This window comes from Palaemon carinicauda, chromosome 2 (assembly GCF_036898095.1).
Source record: "Palaemon carinicauda isolate YSFRI2023 chromosome 2, ASM3689809v2, whole genome shotgun sequence".
NCBI classification, from domain to species: Eukaryota; Metazoa; Arthropoda; class Malacostraca; order Decapoda; family Palaemonidae; genus Palaemon; species Palaemon carinicauda.
Window position 1 is genome coordinate 118804154 of NC_090726.1, and position 22115 is coordinate 118826268.

At 40.4% G+C, this 22115-nt stretch overlaps 1 protein-coding gene across 1 annotated transcript in view; it reads right to left on the minus strand.

Moving 5' to 3' along the window:
- The window catches only part of Nup154 (nuclear pore complex protein Nup154), a 290508-nt gene that overhangs the window by 256642 nt on the left and 11751 nt on the right, over nucleotides 1-22115 (minus strand). The window contains exon 3 of the mRNA XM_068349854.1: nucleotides 14083-14234. Within this exon, the coding sequence (XP_068205955.1) occupies nucleotides 14083-14234 (152 nt within the window). The remainder of the gene's footprint in view (nucleotides 1-14082; nucleotides 14235-22115) is intronic.

Sequence of the window (22115 nt, forward strand, 5' to 3'; positions counted from 1 at the left end):
CATATACAGTACATTTATAGAAAGCTTTATATACATATCACCAAGGTGTCCAGTGATGATTTTTCTTATGTTTTCAATATATAAATTTAATTAATTTCTGTAGTCTACATAATTCTATGTACTGTATCTCAGTGAAAAGAAGACATTTTCCGATGAGCTGAGGTTGGGGAAATTGAGGAAAGTGGAATACATCATGGGGAGCTGGGTTCTTATCCCACACTCTGCTAAGACACAATTAGTCAAATCATGATTCACTTACTAACCAATAATTAGTAAAACATCTGAATTTTCTTTTCGCGCACAGCCTGATAGACACTTAAGTCTTATAAGACAGGATATAAGCCTTCTAGTTACCGTTTTATATGAATAAAGATTTTTCCATACAGGGCGTTCAAAATGACTCAAACATCTATTTTTTACATATTACTACTCTATGAGCATTCAAAACTACAGTGGTATCATAACCTCATGATACGTATGTTTCTGCATACAAAATTTTCATGATGCAAAACGAGACGAGAAGATTTTTCCGTCTCCTAATACGAAATTTTTTTTTTATATGAAAAGAGGTACGGTACGAGATTCGCTCAGCCGCCAAGACTAATTTCAAAATTCGCCCGCCACAAACCTGTAAACTCCCATCATCCTACCGCCCTTCCATTGGTTATCTCCCTACTCTGAAGCTAGTTACCACCATAAGATCCTCCTTTCCAATTGGTCAGCACCTGCTGACCATCATGCATCTATGCATTGACGTTCCTCGGCCATTTCGTTTCGGCAGCGCTATCATACACATTAACTTCGTGTTTGTGATTTCATTTTCGTGACTATTGTACCGTATCGTCTTGCGATATTACATTAGTGTATTAACCATGGGTCCCACAATTGTTGCTGATGTGCAGGGAAAAATGAAGAGGATGTTTTCAATAGAGACAAATCTTGAGATAATCAAGAAGTATGAGGCGGGCATGCAGTTACGTGTGTTCGCTAAGGAATATGGCCGAAATCCGTTAACGATAGGAACCATCCTTAAACAGAGGGAAGCCATCAAAGCAGCAACACCTTCTATGGGCATGAAAATTTTCTCCAGCAAGAGGAGCCACGTCCATGATGAGATGGAGAGACTGCTTCTTCTTTGGATTACAGACAAGGAGATTGCTGGATACGAGATTACCAAGGCAACAATCTGTCACAAGGCAAGAGCAATTTTCGCTGATATTGTGTGTGCTCATGCTGAAGACGGAGAAGGGACATCGAAGCAGGCACCCCTAGAGTTCCGGCTTCATGGGGGTGGTTTGAAAAATTCAAGAGATGGTCTGGCGTTCATTTGGTGGTGGGCCATGGGGAGGCTGCAAGCTAGGACACGAAAGTGGCCGAAGCCTTTGTCAAGACATTCGACGAGTTGACTGTCAAGGAAGGCTACAGTCACCAGCAAGTCTTCAACTGAGCTCTTCTGGAAGAAAATGCCTTTTTGGACGTACATCATGGGGGAAGAGAAGCTACCCGAGCAAAAGCCTATGAAGGGCAGGCTTACTCTTGCATTTTGTGAAAATGCCAGTGGGGATTGTATGAAGCCCCTGATGGTGTATCACTCAGACACACCTCAAACCCTCAAGACCAACAAAGTAATTAAGGATAAGCTTCCAGTGATGTGAAGGCTAATGCCAAAGTCTGGGTAACAAGGATCTTGTTCACTGAGAGGGTATGTTTGTTTCGCCCAACTGCGAAAAAGTATTTGAAAAAGAAGTGCCTTCCATTGAAATGCCTGCTGGAGTTGGATAATGCGCCTTCTCACCCTCCAGGCCTCAAGGAAGATATCCTTCTGGAGTTTTCCTTCATCAAGATTCTCTATCTTCCACCTAACACTACCCCTCTCCTCCAGCCCATGGACCAGCAAGTGATTTAGAACTTCATGAAGCTCTACAGAAAATATCTGTTCAAGAGAAATTTCAGAATCACTAACAGCGCAAACCTCACTACGTGAGAATTTAGTTAGATATTTCCTTGTTGTGATATGCCTCCGAATCATAGATCAAGCTTGGCGGAGAGTCTCAAAGTACACCTTGAACTCTTCGTGGAAGAAGCTGTGGGCAGATGCGGTCTACGCACGAGACTTCGAGGGATTCGATGTAGGCCAAGGCGAAGCCAAATCAGTTAACGATCCTGAACCTGTTGCCCAACCTGAGGTCGGCGAGATGGTTAGACTGGGGACCATGTGTCTAAAAATCAATGAGGATGACATCAATGAGCATCTCGAGGGGCATCATAAGCAGCTTACAACAGACGACCTGAAGGAGTTGGAGACCATGCAACTGAACTTTGTTCAGGAAAAGTTCTCTAGCAGGGATGGGGAGGAAGATGACCCTCTGATGACAGAAATTAAGGACGGTCTAGCTGGCATCCATAAAATGGCGGCTATTGTATGAGAGACACCCAAAAAAGGTTCTCACAGGTTGTACTCTTGATTACATAAAAGACGTTTGCCTGAGTCATTTCTGGATCATTTTAAGTAGGCAGAAAAAAGCTTCCTTGGATAATTATTTTTTATAAGAGGCCTTTTGTAGCGGATGAAGAAGCTCCAAGTGATAAGAAAAAACAGAAACGTTAGTGATGAAGATATGATTAGTGTATGTAGTGTAAATTTAGAAAATACAAAACTAAAAGTAAAAAGTATATACTGTATAATAGAAAAAGGAAATAAAAAAAAGGAAATTTAATATCAAGTTTTTCGTCAAGATAAGTGTTGATGTTTTCTGCCCTTTGTTACTGTACATAATGTGTTTGGTAAAGTTAAGTGTTCACATTTTCTGCCAATTGTTAATGTTTTCTGCGTTTGTCCCTCTCCTCTACCACCCAGCCATTGTAGTTTTGAGACATCGCCTCACTTCAAAGGTACAGTTCCATATTTTTGTTACTGTATTTTCCATTTACTATTGCATTACTGTAGGTATTAACGGTTAGGGTATGTATTGAATGATCAAAATACATTGGCGATTTACATGTAAAACGTGCTCCATGATGCGAAATTCTCATGAAATGAATGCTACTCCAGAACCTATTAATTTTGTATCTTGAGGTATTAATGTATTTTATATCAGCTAGATAACTTCAGAATGATAGAAATAGACCTTTATATCATCTTAATCTGCAAAATAGTCTGATATAAATTGTTATAGACTGAAAATGGGATATGGCACCCATTTTGAATAGACCCTGAAATGGCTGCCATGGTGTCCCCACCCTGATTATATTTTAGCATGACCAAAGAAAGCTCCAAGTCAAATTTCACAATTTCTGCCACAGCTGATCAATTTCACTAATTTTTCTACTAGTTTACCCCACTAAGAGGCATACCATTACCGGGAGAAAAATTATAAAAATTGTGAATACTGTAGGCCTGCCTGAGATAACCGTCTCCACCATCATCAATAAAAAGAAGATTGTCTAATTTGTGACTAAAAAAAGCCCGGCCATCTGTGGCCACAGGGGCATAAAACCAATTAGAATAGCGCAAACATATCCCTGCGTGTTGTAAGAGATGGAACTGGGGGAGAGTGACTCGGGTGTCTGAATGTGAGTGAAGGTAGTACGATAGAGTAAAATATGAGAGATTGGAAATATGGTTAGGAATAGAAGGATGGATATATTGGCTTTGTGAGAGACAGATGAAAGAGAAGGGTGAAATGATGTTTGGTGAAGAGACTGGTAGGGTGTCTGAGATTGAAAGGGAAAGAGCAAGAGGTTTGGCTTTATTACTGAGGTGAAGTAGTGGAATGGAAGGAGATATCATCTAGGTTAATGTGGGTAAGGGTTAGGTTGGGTAGGGAATGTTGGGCTTTTGTTAGTGCGTATGAGCCAGGTTGTAAGAAAAGTGAAGAAGAGCAAAAGACTTCTGGAATTAATTAACTAGGTATGTAGAAGGACTGGGTAGAAGGATTATGTAGTTGTCATGGGTGACTTAAATGCTAGAGTGGGCACTGGAGAGGTAGAAGGTGTCATTGGGAAGTATGGCGTACCAGGTTAAAATGAGTGGTGGGAGACTGGTAGATATATGTGTTGAGCAAGAGATGGTGATAAGTTCTAGCTTTTCAAAAAGAAAGACAAAAACAAGTATACATGGGTAAGAATGGCAAATGGAAGAGTGGTAGAAAGGGAGAAAGGGTGTTAATGGATTATGTGTTGATAACTAAAAGAATGTTTTTAAGATTGGAAGACGTGCACATGCTTAAGGGTATGGCTAACAGTATGTCTGATCATTTTTTTGGTGGAAGGAAAATTAGTTGTAGCAAAAGAGTGGGGAGATGTACAAGGGAGCTAGTGAGGGATGAAAAGTTAATAAAACCAGAGGTAAAAAGTGAATATCAAGCAAGGTTGAAAATGGCATATGACAGATTGAAAGTAAGGGAAACTGCTAATTTAGAGGAGGAGTGGAAGTTAGTAAAAAAAATTTTGTTGGGATTGCAAGTGATGTGAGTGGCAAGAAGTTTGTTGGAGGCAGCATGAGGAAGTGCAGTGAATGGTGGAATGAAGGAAAAAGTGGACGAGAAAAAGAGGGCATTTCAAGAATGGCTGCAAAGTAATAGTGTACAGAATTATGAAAGATATAGAGAAAAATGTGGAAGTAAAGCACAAGGTAACCAAGGCAAAGAAGGCGGCTGCCCTAAGGTGGGGTCAGGGATTGGGTCATTCATATTAAGAGAATAACAAGAAGTTTTGGAAAGAAGTGAAGAGAGTATGGAAGGCTGGTTTGAAAATTGAAGACAGTGAAAGATGGAAATGGAAGGTTGTTAGAAGAAGAGGCAAGGAAAAGGTGGGCGGAATATTTTGAAAGCTTACCTAATGTTCAGGATAATAGGGAGGCAGATATATTTAATGGTGTGAGAGCTGAGATGTTGAAGGAAGGGGTTGTGACTGTACTTGAATAGTTGGCGATATTGTTTAATGTGTGTTTTGTGTTGTCAATGGTACCAGTAGATTGGGTTTGTGCATGTATTGTACCACTATATAAGGGTAAGGGAGATGTGCATGAGTGTTGTAATTCAAGCGGTATTAGTTTGTTGAGTGTGGTTGGAAAAGTGTATGGTAAAGTAATGATTAATTGGATTAAGAATAAAGCAGAGAAAGCAATTTTAGAAGTACAGGGTGGTTTTAGCAGAGGTAGGCAGATATGCGAAAAATATTTGGCAAAAGGTACGGAGGTGTATGTTGCGTTTATGGATCTGGTGAAAGCGTACGATAGAGTTGATAGGGAAGCGATGTGTAATGTGATGAGGTTATATGGAATTGGTGGAAGGTTGTTGCAAGTAGTGAAGTTTCTACAAAGGTAGTAAAGCGTGTGTTAGGATAGGAAATGAAGAGACCGATTGGTTTCCGGTGAGAGTGGGGCTGAGACAGGGATGTGTGATGTCGCCATGGTTGTTTAACTTGTACTGTATGTTGATAGAGTGGTGAGAGAGGTGAATGCTCGAGTGCTTGGACGAGAATTGAAAGTGGTAGATAAGAATGATCATGAATGGGAGGTAAATCAGTTGTTGTTTGCGGATGATACTGTACTGGTTGCAGACTCGGAAGAGAAGTTTGGCCCATTAGAAACAGAATTTGAAAGGGTTGATGGAGTGGTGAGAGGTGAATGCTCGAGTGCTTGGACGAGAATTGAAAGTGGTAGATAAGAATGATCATGAATGGGAGGTAAATCAGTTGTTGTTTGCGGATGATACGGTACTGGTTGCAGACTCGGAAGAGAAGTTTGGCCCATTAGAGACAGAATTTGAAAGGGTATGTGAGAGAAGGAAGTTCAGAGTTAATGTGGGTAAGAGTAAGGTTATGAGATGTATGAGAAGGGAAGGTAGTGCAAGGTTGAATGTCATGTTGAATGGAGAGTTACTTGGGGAGGTGGATCAGTTCAAATACTTAGGGTCTGATGTTGCTGCAAATGGAGTGGAAGCAGATGTACATCAAGAGAGTGAATAAAGGATGCAAAGTGTTGCGGGCAGTGAAGGGAGTGGTGAAGCACAGAGGGTTGGGCATGAATATAGAGAGAGTTTTGTATGAGAAAAATTGTACCAACTGTGATGTATGGATTGGAGTAGTGGGGAATGAAAGTGACGGAGAGACAGAAATTGAATGTGTTTAAGATGAAGTGTCTGAGGAGTATGGCTGGTGTATCTCGAGTAGAGAGGGTTAGGAACGAAGTAGAGAGGGTTAGGAACGAAGTAGTAAGGGTGAAAACGGGTGTAAGAAATAAGTTAGCAGCTAGAGTGGATATGAATTTGTTAAGGTGGTTTGGCCATGTTGAGAGAATGGAAAATGGCTGTCTGCTAAAGAAGGTGATGAATGCAAGAGTTGATGGGAGAAGTACAAGAGGAAGGCCAAGGTTTGGGTGGATGGATGGAGCGAAGAAAGCTCTGGGTGATAGGAGGATAGATGTGAGAGAGGCAAGGGAGTGTGCTAGAAATAGAAATGAATGGCGAGCGATTGTGATGCAGTTCCGGTAGGCACTACTGCTTCCTCCGGTCACCTTGGATGACAGCGGAGGTAGCAGCAGTAGAGGATTCAGCATTATGAAGCTTCATCTATGGTGGATAACGGTGGAGGGTGGGCTGTGACACCCTAGCAGTACCAGACAAACTTGGTTGAGTCCCTCTTTAGGCTGGGAGGAACTTGGAGGAAAGTTCCCCCTTTTTTTTCATTTGTTTGATGTCGGTTACCCCCCAAAATTGGGGAAGTGTCTTGGTATATGTATCTATCTAGAACTTCTACTATAAGGGTGAAGAGGTATAATATACAGTAATGCCTCACAACACAAAATTAATTCGTTTTGGGGTCGCTTTCTTTTAGTGAAAATTTTGTGTTACGAGTAACATTTTATATGTAAATCGCCCAATTCGTCCCTACAAAGCACCACTTTAAATTTTGTAATAAAGCTACAGTATAACCGTAATGAAATAATGCATATGAGAGAGAGAGAGAGAGAGAGAGAGAGTGGGCAATTGACATAAAGCAATAACAAATGGAAAATACAATACATACAGTACAATACTGTACATATTCAAAATATACAGTGCCATATGTACTGTACTATTATAGTTACCCTTATTATTGACAGATACATTTTCTATTGTGTGAACCCATTTTCTTCAACTATTTTTAATGGGTGAATATTTTATTCTCAGCCAGGCTGGCAAATCTCTCTTCTTTTCTTTTCATGAAACATTTTTCGCAATGCGAGTCAGAAAAATCTTTGCTCCTTGTTTCGCAGTGAAAATTTCGTAAGCAGATTCTTTCGTGAAGAGAGGTATGACTGTTCGTTGAAATGGGGAACCTATTATCCTTTTCAATATAAACAAGGGCACATGAACAAATTCCTATATAAAATGCTAACTTGACAAAAGGACAAGTCTTTGTTAGAGGATTTGTGCAAAACAATATTCAGATGAAAATGACACTACAGTAATGTAAACATAATATTTACAGGTACACAACCCTTCAAGTCATCAATGGTTTAATCAGTTAAAGAAATACTTTGGTTTCACAATATTAGACAAGCAGATGCTGCTGATCCAGTTACCGGCGAGAAATTTCCAGGATCCTTAAAAAAAAAATCATCAATGAAAACAAATCCTTCCAGAACTCATCTTGAATGGTGACGAGACGATATTACTTTAGAAGAAATCCCTGATCATTCATTTATTTCTAAGGAAAAGAAAATTATGAAGAGGAATAAAGTAGCCAAAGGTGGCTAACATCTGAGAAGTCCCCAACCAATTTAAGAACACAACAGCTTTCAAGAACCTATTTGTAAGTTGAAATATTTGTACAATGTTAATTGTTAAATTTTGGCATAGGGTAGGCCTGAACTAACCAGTATGCCTATGATTTCCAACTGCAAAAGTCAACAAATAGTCCCGTTCCAAACGAAATAAATATTGGATTATTGCAAATGTAGTTTTGTTCAAGGTTTTCAATCATATAATAGGTTGTATTATTTCTTTATCATTGTATTATACGACAGAAACATATACATACAAGCAGCCATATGCACTGCCTAGTGCTTACTTTTTATTAACTCCGCCAACGAAGTTGGAAGGTTATGTTTTACTCCCTGTTAGCGTGTTTGTTTGTTTGTGAACAGCTTCCTGGCCACAATTTTAATTGTAGAGTAATGAAACTTGCAGGGATTAACTATTATGTAAAAAGCTAGTAATGATTAAATTTTTGAAGGTCAAGGTCAAAGGTCAGGTGAAATGTCCAATTCATGTAATCAGCCATAAGTTTGGACATTGTTGTCACACAGACTTCAAACTTGGTTCATATTTTAGTGTATGAAAATCCACGCCAATTAATACATGCTAAAGTTAAAGGTCGTCAAACAAAAGGTTGAGAAATAATCTGCCGAGGCACATGTCTGCTCTCTATTGAGTGCCCCTCTAGTTGATGATGGAATCAGCCGACTTGAAGGGAAGCTTAATATAAATTTCAATTGATAAATTACTGCTTAGTATATTCAATAAATATACAGATTATTTAATGGCTTTATTGTAATATTACAAGATAAAAACGTACGCAAAGACTCAGCCATATGCACTATGTTAGGTTTTATATTTTAATCAAAAATAGCATCAGGTGACTTGAAGGGTTGTGTACCTGTAAATATTTTATGTTTACATTACTGTAGATTGTTTTTAAATTACTGCTTGGTCTATGTATGTATCCATTTACCATGGCACTTCACCAACTTTTGGGAGGTAGCTAACATCCAAAAAGAAACAAAAGTTGATTTTTCTCCTCATCACATTCCACATCTAATCCCAATCAACTATCATAAGGTTTTACCAAAATTGTAAAAGGTACCTCCTTACTTATTGCTAAATTTTTTTCTGCATATCTGCCTAACTATAAAAATCTGTTCTATAAAACCCTTACTCTTCTAAAGCCACCTTGCACTTCTAAGATTACATCCTCTGTTTTATCCTAAATACTACTATCTAAAACTCTACCATACACTTTCCTAAAAACACTCAACAAACTATCCCTAGAATTTCAACACTCATACACATCTCGCTTACCTTTGTATAGAGGAACAATACACACACACACCCAGTCCACTGGCCACATTAACAACATAAAATATATATTAAATAATCTCACCAACCATTCCACCACAGCACAGCCCCTTCCTTTAACATCTCAGTCCTCACACCATCCACAGTGTTGTTGCACATCAACACGACCAAGTGAATAGTCAAAACAGGGCAAATATGTTGGAGCGCGAGGAGAGCAGCTTTCACCTCCAAAATTATATGGCATCCACATCCCTGGTCAGTCAACTGTCTCGACGCTAGGTGTTGTAGGGGGTAAGCGCCCCACCCTTCCTTTGACGCTATCGTGAACATGCAAAATTCTGGTAGAAGAGATAGCTGGGACGAGCCCTTTGAAAGGTCGGTCTCGTCCAGCCACCATTCCAGATCTAGTATGGAATCATCCCCTGTTGGAACTAATGATAGAGGAGGGTTGCTCTCTTGTCCAGTATCTCTTCAACTCCCACTAAAGGGTCTGCAGGTGGACACCATTCAGAACGAAACATTCCATGGAGGCCACGCATCCCAGCAACTTCTGCTAAAGCTGTGCTGGCAGCTGGGGCTGAAGAAAAAAAGAGAGAGCCAGCTCTCAAAAGCATACCAGTCTGTCACAAGATGGGAAGAATTTTCTTACAACTGTAATGTACATACCTTGATAAATTAGTCTTTATTTGGGCTCTATGATAAACATCTCTCGATTCACCATGATCCCCAGATTGCAACAGATTGAAAGAAAATATTTTTAGCAGAGAAGGTCATCCTCTGAGTCTACCAAGATCAACCAACTGTCCAGATAACATATGAATGTTGCTGGTGTGTGCCCATGCGCATATTAAGAGTAAAAACTCGGCTGAAAACCTACGGAACTGTTGAGACCAAAGCAAAGAACTTTGAACTGGAACACTTTGCTTGCTATGACGAATCGGAGGTACTTGTTGAAGTAGGAAAGGACTGGGATCTGGAAATATGCATCGTTCAGGTCTATTGTCATCATGAACTCTAATGGCCTGATTGCCTGCATGACTGCTTGGAGTCTCCATCTTGAACGAGGTTTATAGAACAAAGTAGTTCGGGGCTGAGAGGTCTAGGACCAGTCTCAAGACACCTTCTCCACAAGAGCGAGTGCACTGAAGAAGCCTAGGGAGCCTTTGTACCACCTCTAGAATAGCTCCTTTCTCCAGCATGGCCTGAACTTCTGCCTGAAGGTTTAAGTCCTTAGGCAATTTTTGGCAATAGGACGATGACATTGCTGGTGGTCAAATTAGAGGAGGGGGATAGATGCCTAACAGGAGGCAGTACCCAGATAGATAAACGTCTGCAGTTCATTGTTCCACCCCGTAATAACGACACCTCATCCATCAGGGTTGCAGACATCTTTCCACATGTGACTTCATAGGAGGACTGCCACCCTTAGCGGAACCACGAGCGTTGCTTTCCTCTCCCACATCAGTTGCACCCTTGACCCTGTCTGCTCTGCAAGGGCTACTGCTGTTCCATTCCATGCCTAATGTAAGAAGGGTTCTTCTCATGGCAAGACTTGTTCTCCTGTCTGAAACGAGGTGATGATCTCGAGAGGCTAGAAGTGGAGGAGGAATGCGGTAGCCTAACGGACACCGCTCAGTAAAACAAGTACTGACTCACATTTCTTCATTTCTGAGCTATCCCCACTGCTTCCACTATAAGAAACTGAGAAGGACCCTTTACTGACGCACTGCAGAGATTCAAGATCTCTTGCCGGCCGATTTGCTTGTGGCAAAACATCATATTTCTTCAAAATCAAGTTCACCCACTGGTTGGCGGACAAATGGTAAAAAATTTTACACTTTTGGCCTCTATCAAGATGACAATCTTGAATGCCTTTCCCTTGCAAGGACTACCAAGCCCTCATCAGCCAAAAAAACTATACTGTACTGGACACGGGGTAGATACATGAATATGTAATTTGAAGATTAGCCCAGAAAAGGTAAGGAGTGAATTTGAGCGGGAGCTTTTCATGTGAATATTAATTCTGGTTAACTTATACAGTATTACTCAATGATAGTTTTAGGCAAAAGTGTCATATTTCTGCTGGCAATTTAATTGTAGCTGCATGCCAACTGAGTTGGTACCTTAATTTTTTTTTTTTCTTATTGTAGGACTTAAATTTTTACTTAAAAAAAAAATTATTTTTATATTTCTCTTTCTTCCAAAAGGTTACCCATTCCTCAGCATTAAGATAGTGGAGTAAATTTAAAATGCTGAAATATTTCATAGGCTAGTACAGAGCAAATCTTACATGAGATTCAAGGTGTATAATCTCCCATTCAAATAATATTTACAAAGAAAAATTCATAACTAAAGATTCAAATTGCTCATTGGGTCCTCAACCCCAGAACACAGGATAGTGCCCAGCACCGTTCTAAAGTCCTGGGACCATCTACTGTATTAAATTGTAGGGTAGCAAGATCAGAATAGGAAAGTCTACTTATTATATCTAGCTGCAGACTGCTAACCACTACAAAGCAGTATGGTGAGGTGTGTCTGAGTAGCAGCGAAATGGTGAGGTGTGTCTGGTTAACATGTAAAGTGGTAAGGTGCATCTCGGTGGCACGTGCACCAACAAGGTGTATGGTGCAGTAACGCATACTCTGGAGAGGAGGGATCTAGTGGATCCAAGTTAGTTAATCTATGTGCACACTTAGGAGGGCTAGGGCTATCCGAAGAGGTAAGTAACAAAATTAGCTGTGCTTGCGCAGCCATGTGCTTCTCAAATACTGACAGAGTGCACGTCCTAGAAGGAGGGCACAGAATGGCGACACGACGGATGGTTTTGAAGGGAGAAGCCCGAGAAGAAGAGAAACTCTCATCTCTGCTCTCAATGGAGACAAGCCGAAGATATCCAGCACCAGAGCGGAAACACTCTTCTGCACTTTCTTTAAAGCAAGGGCTGTCACCAACTCCTTACATAGTGGGACCTTGCAGTCCAAAGGAGTTCTGCAGTCCCAAGGAGTTCTATACAACTCGCAATGTGTCGTCAACCTGTAAACCACATGAGGGCTCCTCCCGAAGTGGAAGCACTCCTGTTCTCCTAGGGGAAGCAAGGCCTTCCGTCCTTGAGAATTCTCCGTTTGCTGCAATATATAAGGGTTTGTGTCTGAGAAAACTTTAGTGGTTTGTGTATGAAACATATTTGATTTAAATTTTTTTCTTTTGTATCCCTCAAGCCCCCCTTTTTCCAAAAATGTCTTAATTTGTTATTGTTCCTTTCCAGGTATTGACAGCAGCCCCTACACTCAGTAGGGAGTGTAAGGGAAGATTATATAGCCCACTACTGTATGTATATAGAAAAGAGTGAGTACATCCGTCCCTGGAATCCAGTGTATCGCATAACAATTATGAATGTGGTTGATGGCCTGTTACCAGTGTGTAGTGGTCTGTGATGCTGCTCTATATACATATCACATTGAGAGTGAACTGTAAGTCCCATCAAGTGTTTGACTGAATAACACCACAACTAATGTATTATAAGGCCATTGGCGATTGCTCGTGTTCGATCATCAACAAGTAACAAGATATTGCTACTCCACATCACCAGATCACAAAAGGTGATTCCATACTAGAACTTAGTGATGGACAGTTTTTTTAAATGTTTGCCACAGAACTAAGTGAACGTAAAGGGGCCTAAAACCGTCTTTTTGCAGAGATATCCAAAACCGTTAGGTGTCATAAACATTAATAGTTAACTGGAACTATTGAAATGGCACCCTGGTACTTGCCCAAATAGATACACGGTTAGGTGTGCCTTGGTTTATACTTGTACTGTATAGGAACACTTATGAGTGTCCCACCTGGGGGGAAAAAATTTCCTGTTTGTTTATCTTGTTACCCTGTTGCTGAAGTTAGACGTAAAGGGATGCTAATTTTGCCTTTAATTTTCTATTTGGATTGATGGGTCAATGTAATTGTAATCCTAACAGTTTGTTCAAATAAATATTTTTTTTCTTGTTTTTTATGAATACAGCATTTCATTCTAGTTCCTTACACCATGGTGTCCTTTCCTCATAAGTACAGTAATTTATCAAAATTTAATTTCCCATACTGTCTAGTTATCAGTAAAAACAATATTTCCTTTCACCTAATGTTCTTATACTTTTACTTATGATCAGCAAGCTGGAGAAGCAAAGGTTTAAGTCAGGATCTAGCTGGGTCCCCTTGCCCATTATAAATCAAGGGGTGGTGCCCAGTGCTCCGTTCTCTTGAACTGTTACTTAGGTTTTTGGGTAATCCACCGTTGTATGTTTGTTGTGTAGTGAACGTCAGGTTGTGGTCGGCATTCGGATACTAGGCAGTTTGGGTGCTACCTTTGGCCACAGTCCGCAAACCACTACATCGCTTTCCGGAGAAACCTGACATGGAAGGGTTGGATGGAAGCATACTGTAAGTCAGACGAAGAGGTCGAGAGTTCAACTTCATAAATGACCCCAAAACGAGAATTCCTTTTCGTCGTCGTCTTCCTCCTCCTACCATACGCAATCCACTGGGAGGGTGACAACTCTAAATACTCGTTACAAGGAGATTCCTGCAAGCAGGAGTGTCCTCTGTAGGTAGGGCATGACAGATGAGGGTCTTTCTCCTTAGCATTCATAGAGGTGTCGCAACATCATCCTGAGAACCCCAGGCAAGGCTGCATATCCACGAGCATCCACACAGCAAACAATCACTAACACGCTGAAAAGAAAAATTAAAAGAATAGGCCAAACTCCAGCCATTGGAACCACATCTTTTTTCACTGACGGATGAATTCAATGTGAGTGCTCAGTGAGCAAGCAGGGGAGCGGGGCTTCCGTACTCACAGCCATGTGTTTAGACCTCGTTATTAAAATATAACTGCTGTGCACTCCGGCTTCATTGATATTCTATCCCTATGTAAAGTACTAGAGTTTGCATTTGTGCCGGAACAATTTCTTTTCTTTTTTAAATGTTAACCTCACAATGTGTAGTTTATCTCATTCTTTATTACACTTACTTGGCAGCTTGAAGAGCAGCAGTCATTATGTTATTGTGGGGAATTGATACAATCCTGGACGTGCCCTTGCCATCAGAATCTAAATCATAAACTGTGATGGTACCTTTGTCACTAAGGGTGTAGAGTATGTGTCTGGTATCATCAATCTCAACCTGTTATATAGAAAGAAGTTTCACGATACTTTTTTTATTATTGTTATCACTCTAGTTTAACTTGATCCGTAGGTCAACAACTATGCTCTCTTTTAAAGTATTCTAAAAGGATCTACTTCTAAAAACATAAAATTGGATCAATATTAAAAAGTTAGAACCTAGACAAATATGTGGGATAATTTGAAAAATAATAGGGCAATTACAATAGATCTGGGAGTTGGCACACAATACAAAAATTTTCCTTCAGTACTGTACTGCATATAGCATGCTGAAGGGAGCTGGCTGGCCACTGCCATTTGTCAAGGACAGGACTTCAACATTCATACCACATAATAAGGTGACTTGGGACAACTTCAAACCATGTATGATTTTTGCTTCTGACCTTTGGTTTTATGACGCCAGTGCAATTTATCCCTACAATAATATATACCAAATTCTAGTACTACAGCTATGAAACTAATGGAGGAGATAGAATTTGAAGGTCAATAGGTAGTTTTGAGATATTCAAAGTTTTTCTTTATATTTTTACAAAGACAATAATAACAAATGATGATTGTTATAAATATTATATTCCTTTTTGGGTAATATTACACCAAAAACCATGTTTTTCAACATAGAGAACAACCATCTACAACCAAGCAAACAAATTAAAACAAGTCTTCTTCTTCTTCTTCTTCCCAGCTGGTTCCCATTTTTATATGGGGTTGCCGTTGCGGATGAGCCGTTTCCATCTTTTTCTATTCTGCGCTTCTGCCTCATCAATCCCCTTCTCCTGTAAGTCTCCTCTCACACAGTCCCTCCATCTCTTTCTTGGTCTCCCTCTTCTTCTTCTTCCCTGAACCTCCATCTCCATAGTATGTCTCCCAACGTGGTCCTCATCTCTCCTCATCAGGTGTCCATACCATCTCAGCCTCCCTTCCTGCACTTTCTTTGATATTTCCACCACCTTTGTCGAACCCCTTATGTAGTCATTTCTTATCCAATCCTCTCTTGTCACCCCAGACATCCACCTAAGCATTCTCATTTCCGCCACATCCATCTTCTTCTCCTCTGTCTTCCTCATGCTTGCTGTTTCCGTTCCATACAACATTGCTGTTCTCACCACTGTCCTATGAAATTTTCCTTTTAACCTCAGTGGTATTCTTTTGTCACAAAGAACTCCTGAGGCTGCTCTCCAGTTGTTCCAGCCTGCCTGTACCCAATGTATAACTTCATCTTCCATACCTCCTCCAGCGTTAACAAAGGATCCCAAATACTTAAACTTATCAATTCTCCTTATCTGTTCTCCCCTAAGATGAATACTTTCTCTATCATCTCCCTCACTGGTGGTACACATATATTCTGTCTTAGATCTACTTATTCTCATTCCTCTGTCCTCCAGTACTTGCCTCCACCTTTCCAATTTCATTTCCAGATCTTCCCTGCTCTCTGCGCACAGAACAATATCATCTGCATACAATATGTTCCATGGTACTGCCTCCCTTACCTCTTCTATCAAAACGTCCATCACTATGTTAAAGATAAATGGGCTCAGAGCTGACCCTTGGTGTAATCCTACTGTCACCTCAAAACCCTGTCTTCCCAGCACTGCTCCTAACTCTAGTAAATACGCTACGGTACATCTCTTGTGTCAGTCGAACGTACTTCTCTGGCACCCTCCTCTCCCTCAGACTCCTCCATACCTCTTGTCTTGGGACTCGGTCATAAGCCTTTTCAAGGTCAATGAATACTACATGCAGGTCTCTTTGCTTTTCCCGGAATTTCTCCATTAGTTGCCTCAGACAAAATACACCATCTGTTGTTCCCCTCCCCTTCATGAATCCCATCTGCTCTTTACCTAGTTCTACTTCTTCTCTTAGTCTGGCATCTATCATCCTTTCCAGTATCTTCAAAGTGTGGGACATCAATTTAATACCTCTGTAATTCCCACACTCTTGGACATCACCTTTCCCTTTAAAGATTGGGATTAATATACTCCCACGCCACTCATTTAGCATCTTTTCCTGCTCAAAAATCTTTATCATGAGATCGTACAGTATATCCACTCTTTCATCTCCTAAGGCTTTCATGCCTCCACAGGAATCATGTCTGGTCCAGTTGCCTTCCCATTCTTCATCTTCGTCAGTGTATTTATTACCTCTTGCCTAGAGAAACTTATTACCATGCCAAAATTCACCAGTCCATCCTCTCTTAATAATCTATCATTTTCTTCTTTTAACAGCTGTTCAAAATATTCTTTCCATCTCTTTACAATGTCTTCCTCCTTTCTAAGTACTACACCATCTTGATCTTTTATTTGTTTGATGTGTGTAATATCTTTGGTGCTCTTATTTTTAGTCTTCGATAGCTTGATCATCTTGTTTAATCCTTCCTTTGTTCCCAGCTCATTATACACACCATCATATGCCTTAGCTTTAGCTTGGGCTACTACCTTCTTCACCACCTTGTTTTTCTCTCTGAACCTCTCTCTGTCTTCCCCTGACTGTGACTCTTCCCATCTTTTCTTTGCCTCCTCCTTATCTTTTACAACTTTCTCAATTTCTTCACTCCACCACCAACTCTCCTTTTCTTCCCATATGATACCAGATGTCTCTCCTAGCAGCTCCTTTCCATGCCTTCTCATTACTGCTGCATTTCGTGTCCACCATTCTTGAACACCTTCAATTAATCTATCAATATCCTCCAAAACCCTTCTCTTAAACTCTCTCATCTTATCTCCTTCCCTCACTAGTTTGTACCATTTAATTTTCCTTATCCCTTTAGCTTTAGCTTTTCTTTCCCTTTTTAGGCCTAAGTCCATACATAGCAGTCTGTGTTGGGGGGCTACATGGTCACCTGGGATAACCTTGCAGTTCTTGACTTCCACCAGCTTTATCCTTTTATACAGCAAGTAGTCTATCTGGGAGCATCTTCCCCCAATCCTATAAGTTATTAGGTGTTCCCTTTTCTTCTTAAGGAATGTGTTTACTATTGCCATGTCAAATGACACAGCAAAGTCCACAACAATCTCTCCTTCTGGGTTTCTCTCCCCAATTCCATGGCCCCCATGCACCCGACCAATTGCCTCATTCTCACTTCCAACATGGCCATTCAAATCTGCCCCTACTATGACCCTCTCCTGTTCTTCCAGTTCTTGCATTACTCCATCCATGTCTCTCCAGAAATTTCCCTTCTCCTCTTCTGTGCAACCAACTTGAGGTGCATATGCACTTATAATATTCAGAATCTCTCCTCCACAACACATCTTCAATCTGATGATACGGTCATTCTTTCTATGCACCTCTATCACTGCATTTTTCAGCTCACCAGACAGTACTATGCCAACTCCATTCCTACCTTGTTTATTTGCTCCGCTATAATATAGCTTATATCCATCACCCAACTCTTTAGCTTCATTTCCCTTCCATCGTGTTTCCTGCACACACATAAGAGCTGCTTTCTTTTCCCTCATCAAGTCAGCCACTTCTCTACCTCTCCCAGTCATGGACCCAACATTAAACTGACATATTCCGAGTCCAAAGTGAACTCGCTTCTTTAGCTGCACCCGCTCCTGATGCAGTAGCCCTCGCCTTATCACAGAGTTAGAGCGATGTCTCTGTGCGTCGTTTACGGAGTACGCCCTAGTATTACCTCTTTCCCTATTTCGGCTCATTCCATTTATGGTTTTGGCAGAGGTTTTTACGGCCGGATGCCCTTCCTGACACCAACCCTCCCTATTTATCCGGGCTTGGGACCGGCACCCAAGTAACAAATGTATATACATGAGAAGAAAACTAACTAGTCTGGCTCTCACTGCATAGGGGATAACCTGAAAAAAATAGATACCTGCTAACAAGTTTCTGTTGAAGAACCTGGCTCAATTATAAGTACCAAGCATGAATGTTGTACCTCTTGGATTAGTTTCAGGTTGTGTTTATGAAGACCCTATGGCCCAAACCAACCCGTAAAGTGCTGGATGTCCTGAAATTGCATATTAGCAAAGAATGCCAGTGAAGAAGCAAATCCTTGGTTTTACGAAGATACTGGATCGATGAGGGTCACTAAAATATGGATAGACCATGTTGAAGGGGACTTGTTGCTTTGGGTATTTTGGAGCAAACAAGACTTTACGGTTGTAATATAATGATACCGTCTCTGAAGCAGCTTTTCGTTTTTGGTAGAAATTAGGACACTGGGGTCAGGATTAAAAGATGACCCAGAATGGGGGTAATGAACTCCTGATCACTCCAAACGGCTGCAAATTCACAGACTCTTGCTCCCGAGGAAAAAGATATTAAAAATGTGACAAATTCTTAGTAATTTGTATTTTTCCTAGACTTACTAAAAGGGACGGGACGAGGGGGCTGGGAACCCCTCTCCTGTATTATATACTCCTGTCGAGACATCAAAGATGTGGATCTGGGGGGAGAGTGACTGCTCCCTGCAGTCTGGTTTTGGGGTGTCTGAATGTGTGTGGATGTAGTACGATAGAGTAAAAGATGTGAGATTGGAAATACAGTAGACCCCCGCCATACGACATTAATCCGTTCCGGAATTGGTATCGTTTGGTGAAAATGTCGTATGGAGGGCAATAGAATAGCTAATGCGTGCAAAACCCCAGGTAAAAACATCAAAATTTTATATATATATTAAAAATTAGTATCAAAATAGTATAGTAAGTACTATACTACTTATATTTAATATACATGTACAATATATATAATCAAATAACATTATAAATAAAAAATGTATACTGTACTGTACTGTAAAGGAAAAATTAAATTTTATTTACCTTTGGAGTGACGTGACTTGAGCTGATAGTAGGTGGAGGCAGAGGGGGGAGGAGACAGCAGATATAAAAATGTATCAATGCTAATAATGTTACACTTAATAATGGGGGGAGGAGACAGCAGATATAAAAATGTATCAATGCTAATAATGTTACACTTAATAATAAATTTATTTTTATTAAACACTTAAAATTAAAAATGTTTTTTTTTATTATTATTATTTTTGACTTTTGAAATTTTCTTATGAATTCTTTTTTCTAGAACTAAATTTTATACAGTAGCACTTCATCTTTGCTTTCCTCTTTTTTAGCTTTTTTACTAGAATCACTCATATCATCTTTGCTTTCTGACACTTCTCTTTTGGAGAAATATCTATCCAAAGAAGCCTGGTTCTGACGACTCCTCAAAATATTTCTAAAATGAGTCATGCACCTGTTATTAACACTCCATAAAACAACCTGTGTGAAGTTTTCCTGTTTTTTTTAATGAATCTCGTAAGGTTTTCATACCAACCGATAGCTTCCCTTATTTCTGCTGATGTCGTTACTTCTGTCTCCCCCCACCCACCCTTCTCGCCAACACTAGAGTGCTGTGGTCAACTACATTGCCTCTAACTCCTTCGACGTTCCTTCATCTCTGCCGTCTCTCTGGACTTCCAAGAGATCAGCGGAGATGGCACTCACCTTGTGCGAAATTACCGAATGTGTGAGTGTATCATCAGCCATTTCCTTCTCTTTAATCTATAGTAGGAATCTATCCATCTCATCATTGATTGAGGTCCTTCCACTGGCAAGGACAGTCATGCCTTTAGAAGACTTACTTGCTTTAATGTCTTACTTGTTCTTGATAATTATACCAATCGTTGACTGGGTATGGCCATATGCACTAGCGAGGGTAACGATGCACATGCCGCCTTCATATTTCTTTGTTATCTTCAGCTTCGTTTCCATAGTAATCATCATCTTATTTATCCTTTTAACATCACTAGCAATCTTGGGATCCATGGCTAACGAAATAAAGTTGGAATTAAGCACTAAAATGCACAAAAAATATATCGCAAGCACTCACACGAGATCAAGTCTTTACGAAACACACAAGAGATTCTAAATTGAGCGCACGATTAACAATGAGAGAGAGAGGCAGCATCTCTCTCAGGCTTTGTGGAAGGGATTTTGGCCAATAGCAAATCGGCATCTTAGTGACGCCAACCAATAGCAGACCGGCATCTTAGTGACGTATGCAGTGATGTATGAGCGTGGTGAGAGGCGAGTGACTCACACAGTCATACGCGCACTGACCGCCAAGTTTGAATTTTGGAATTCGATGCCGTAAGGTGGGGAAAATGCCGTAACAAGGGGACGAAAAAACTTCGTATTCCATACCGTAAAGTGAAAAAAACGTAAGCTGGGGACGCCATACCACGTGGGTCCACTGTATGTTTAAGAATAGAAAGATGGATATATTGGCTTTATGTGAAACAAAGATAAAAGGAAAGGGTGAAGTGATGTTGGGTGAAGTGACTGGTAGAGTGTCTGGGATTGAATGGGGAAGAGCAAGAGGGTGTGGCTTTATTGCTGAGTAAACGGGTGACAGGTAAAGTAGTGGAATAGAACGAAATATCTAGGTTAATGTGGGTAAGGTTTAGCTTGGGTAGGGAATGTTGGGCTTTTGTTAGTGCGTATGAACCTGGTTGTGAGAAAAGTGAAGAAGAGCCGAAAGACTTCTGGAATTAATTAACTAGGTGTGTAGAAGAACTGGGTAGAAGGAATTATATAGTTGTCATGGGTGACTTAAATGCTAGAGTGGGCGCTGGAGAGATAGACGGTGTCATTGGGATGTATGGCGTACCAAGTGAAAATGAGAATGGTGAGAGACTGGTAGATATGTGTTGAGCAAGAGATGGTGATATGTTCTAGCTTTTTCAAAAAGAAAGATAAAAACAAGTATACATGGGTAAGAGTGGCAAATGGAAGAGGGGTAGAAGGGGCATTAATGGATTATGTGTTGATAACAAAAATAAAATGCTTGGAAGAGTGAAGGAAGTGCACGTGTTTAGGGGTATGGCTAACGGTATGTCTGATAATTTTTTGGTGGAAGGAAAATTGGTGGTAGCAAAAGAGTGGGGGAATAGAGAGGGGGGATATAAAAGGGAGCTAGTGAGGGTTGAAGAGTTAAGAAAACCAGAGGTAAAAAGTGAATATCAAGAAAGGTTGAAAATAGCATATGACAGAGTGAAATTAAGAGAAACTGCTAATTTAGAGGAGGACTGGAAGTTAGTAAAAGAAAATTTTGTTGGGATTGCAAGTGATGTGTGGGGCAAGAAGGTTGTTGGAGGCAGCATGAGGAAGGGCAGTGAATGGTGGAATGAAGGAGTGAAGGTAAAAGTGGAAGAGAAAGAGGGCATTGGAAGAATGGCTGCAGAATAATAGTGTGAAGTATGAAAGATATAGAGAAAAATGTGGAAGTAAAGCGCAAGGTAACTGAGGCAAAGAGGGCGGCTGACCTGAGGTGGGATCAGGGACTGGGTCGTTCATATGAAGAGAAGAAGTAGTAGTTTTGGAAAGAAGTGAAGAGAGTAAGGAAGGCTGGTTTGAGAATTGAAGAGACAGTGAAAGATGAAAATGGAAGGTTGTTAAAAGGAGAGGAGGCAAGGAAAAGGCGAGCAGAATATTTTGAAACTTTACTGAATATTAAGGATAATAGGGAGGCAGATATAACTGTTGTTGCAGGTGTTGCGGTGCCAGTGATGGAAGATGAGAATGAGAGCGAGATTAAAAGAGGAAGTGAGGAGAGCACTAGGTGAAACGAGAGTAGGAAAGGCATCTGGTATGGATGATGTGAGAGCCGAGATGTTAAAGGAAGGGGGTGTAACTGTACTTGAATGGTTGGCGAGATTGTTTAAAGTGTGTTTTGTGTTGTCAATGGCACCAGTAGATTGGGTTTGTGCATGTATTGTACCACTATTTAAGGGTAAAGGAGATGTGCATGAGTGTTGTAATTCAAGGGGTATTAGTTTGTTGAGTGTAGTTGGAAAAGTGTATGGTAGAGTATTGATTAATTGGATTAAGGATAAAATAGAAAATGCAATCTTAGAAGTACCGTGTGGTTTTAG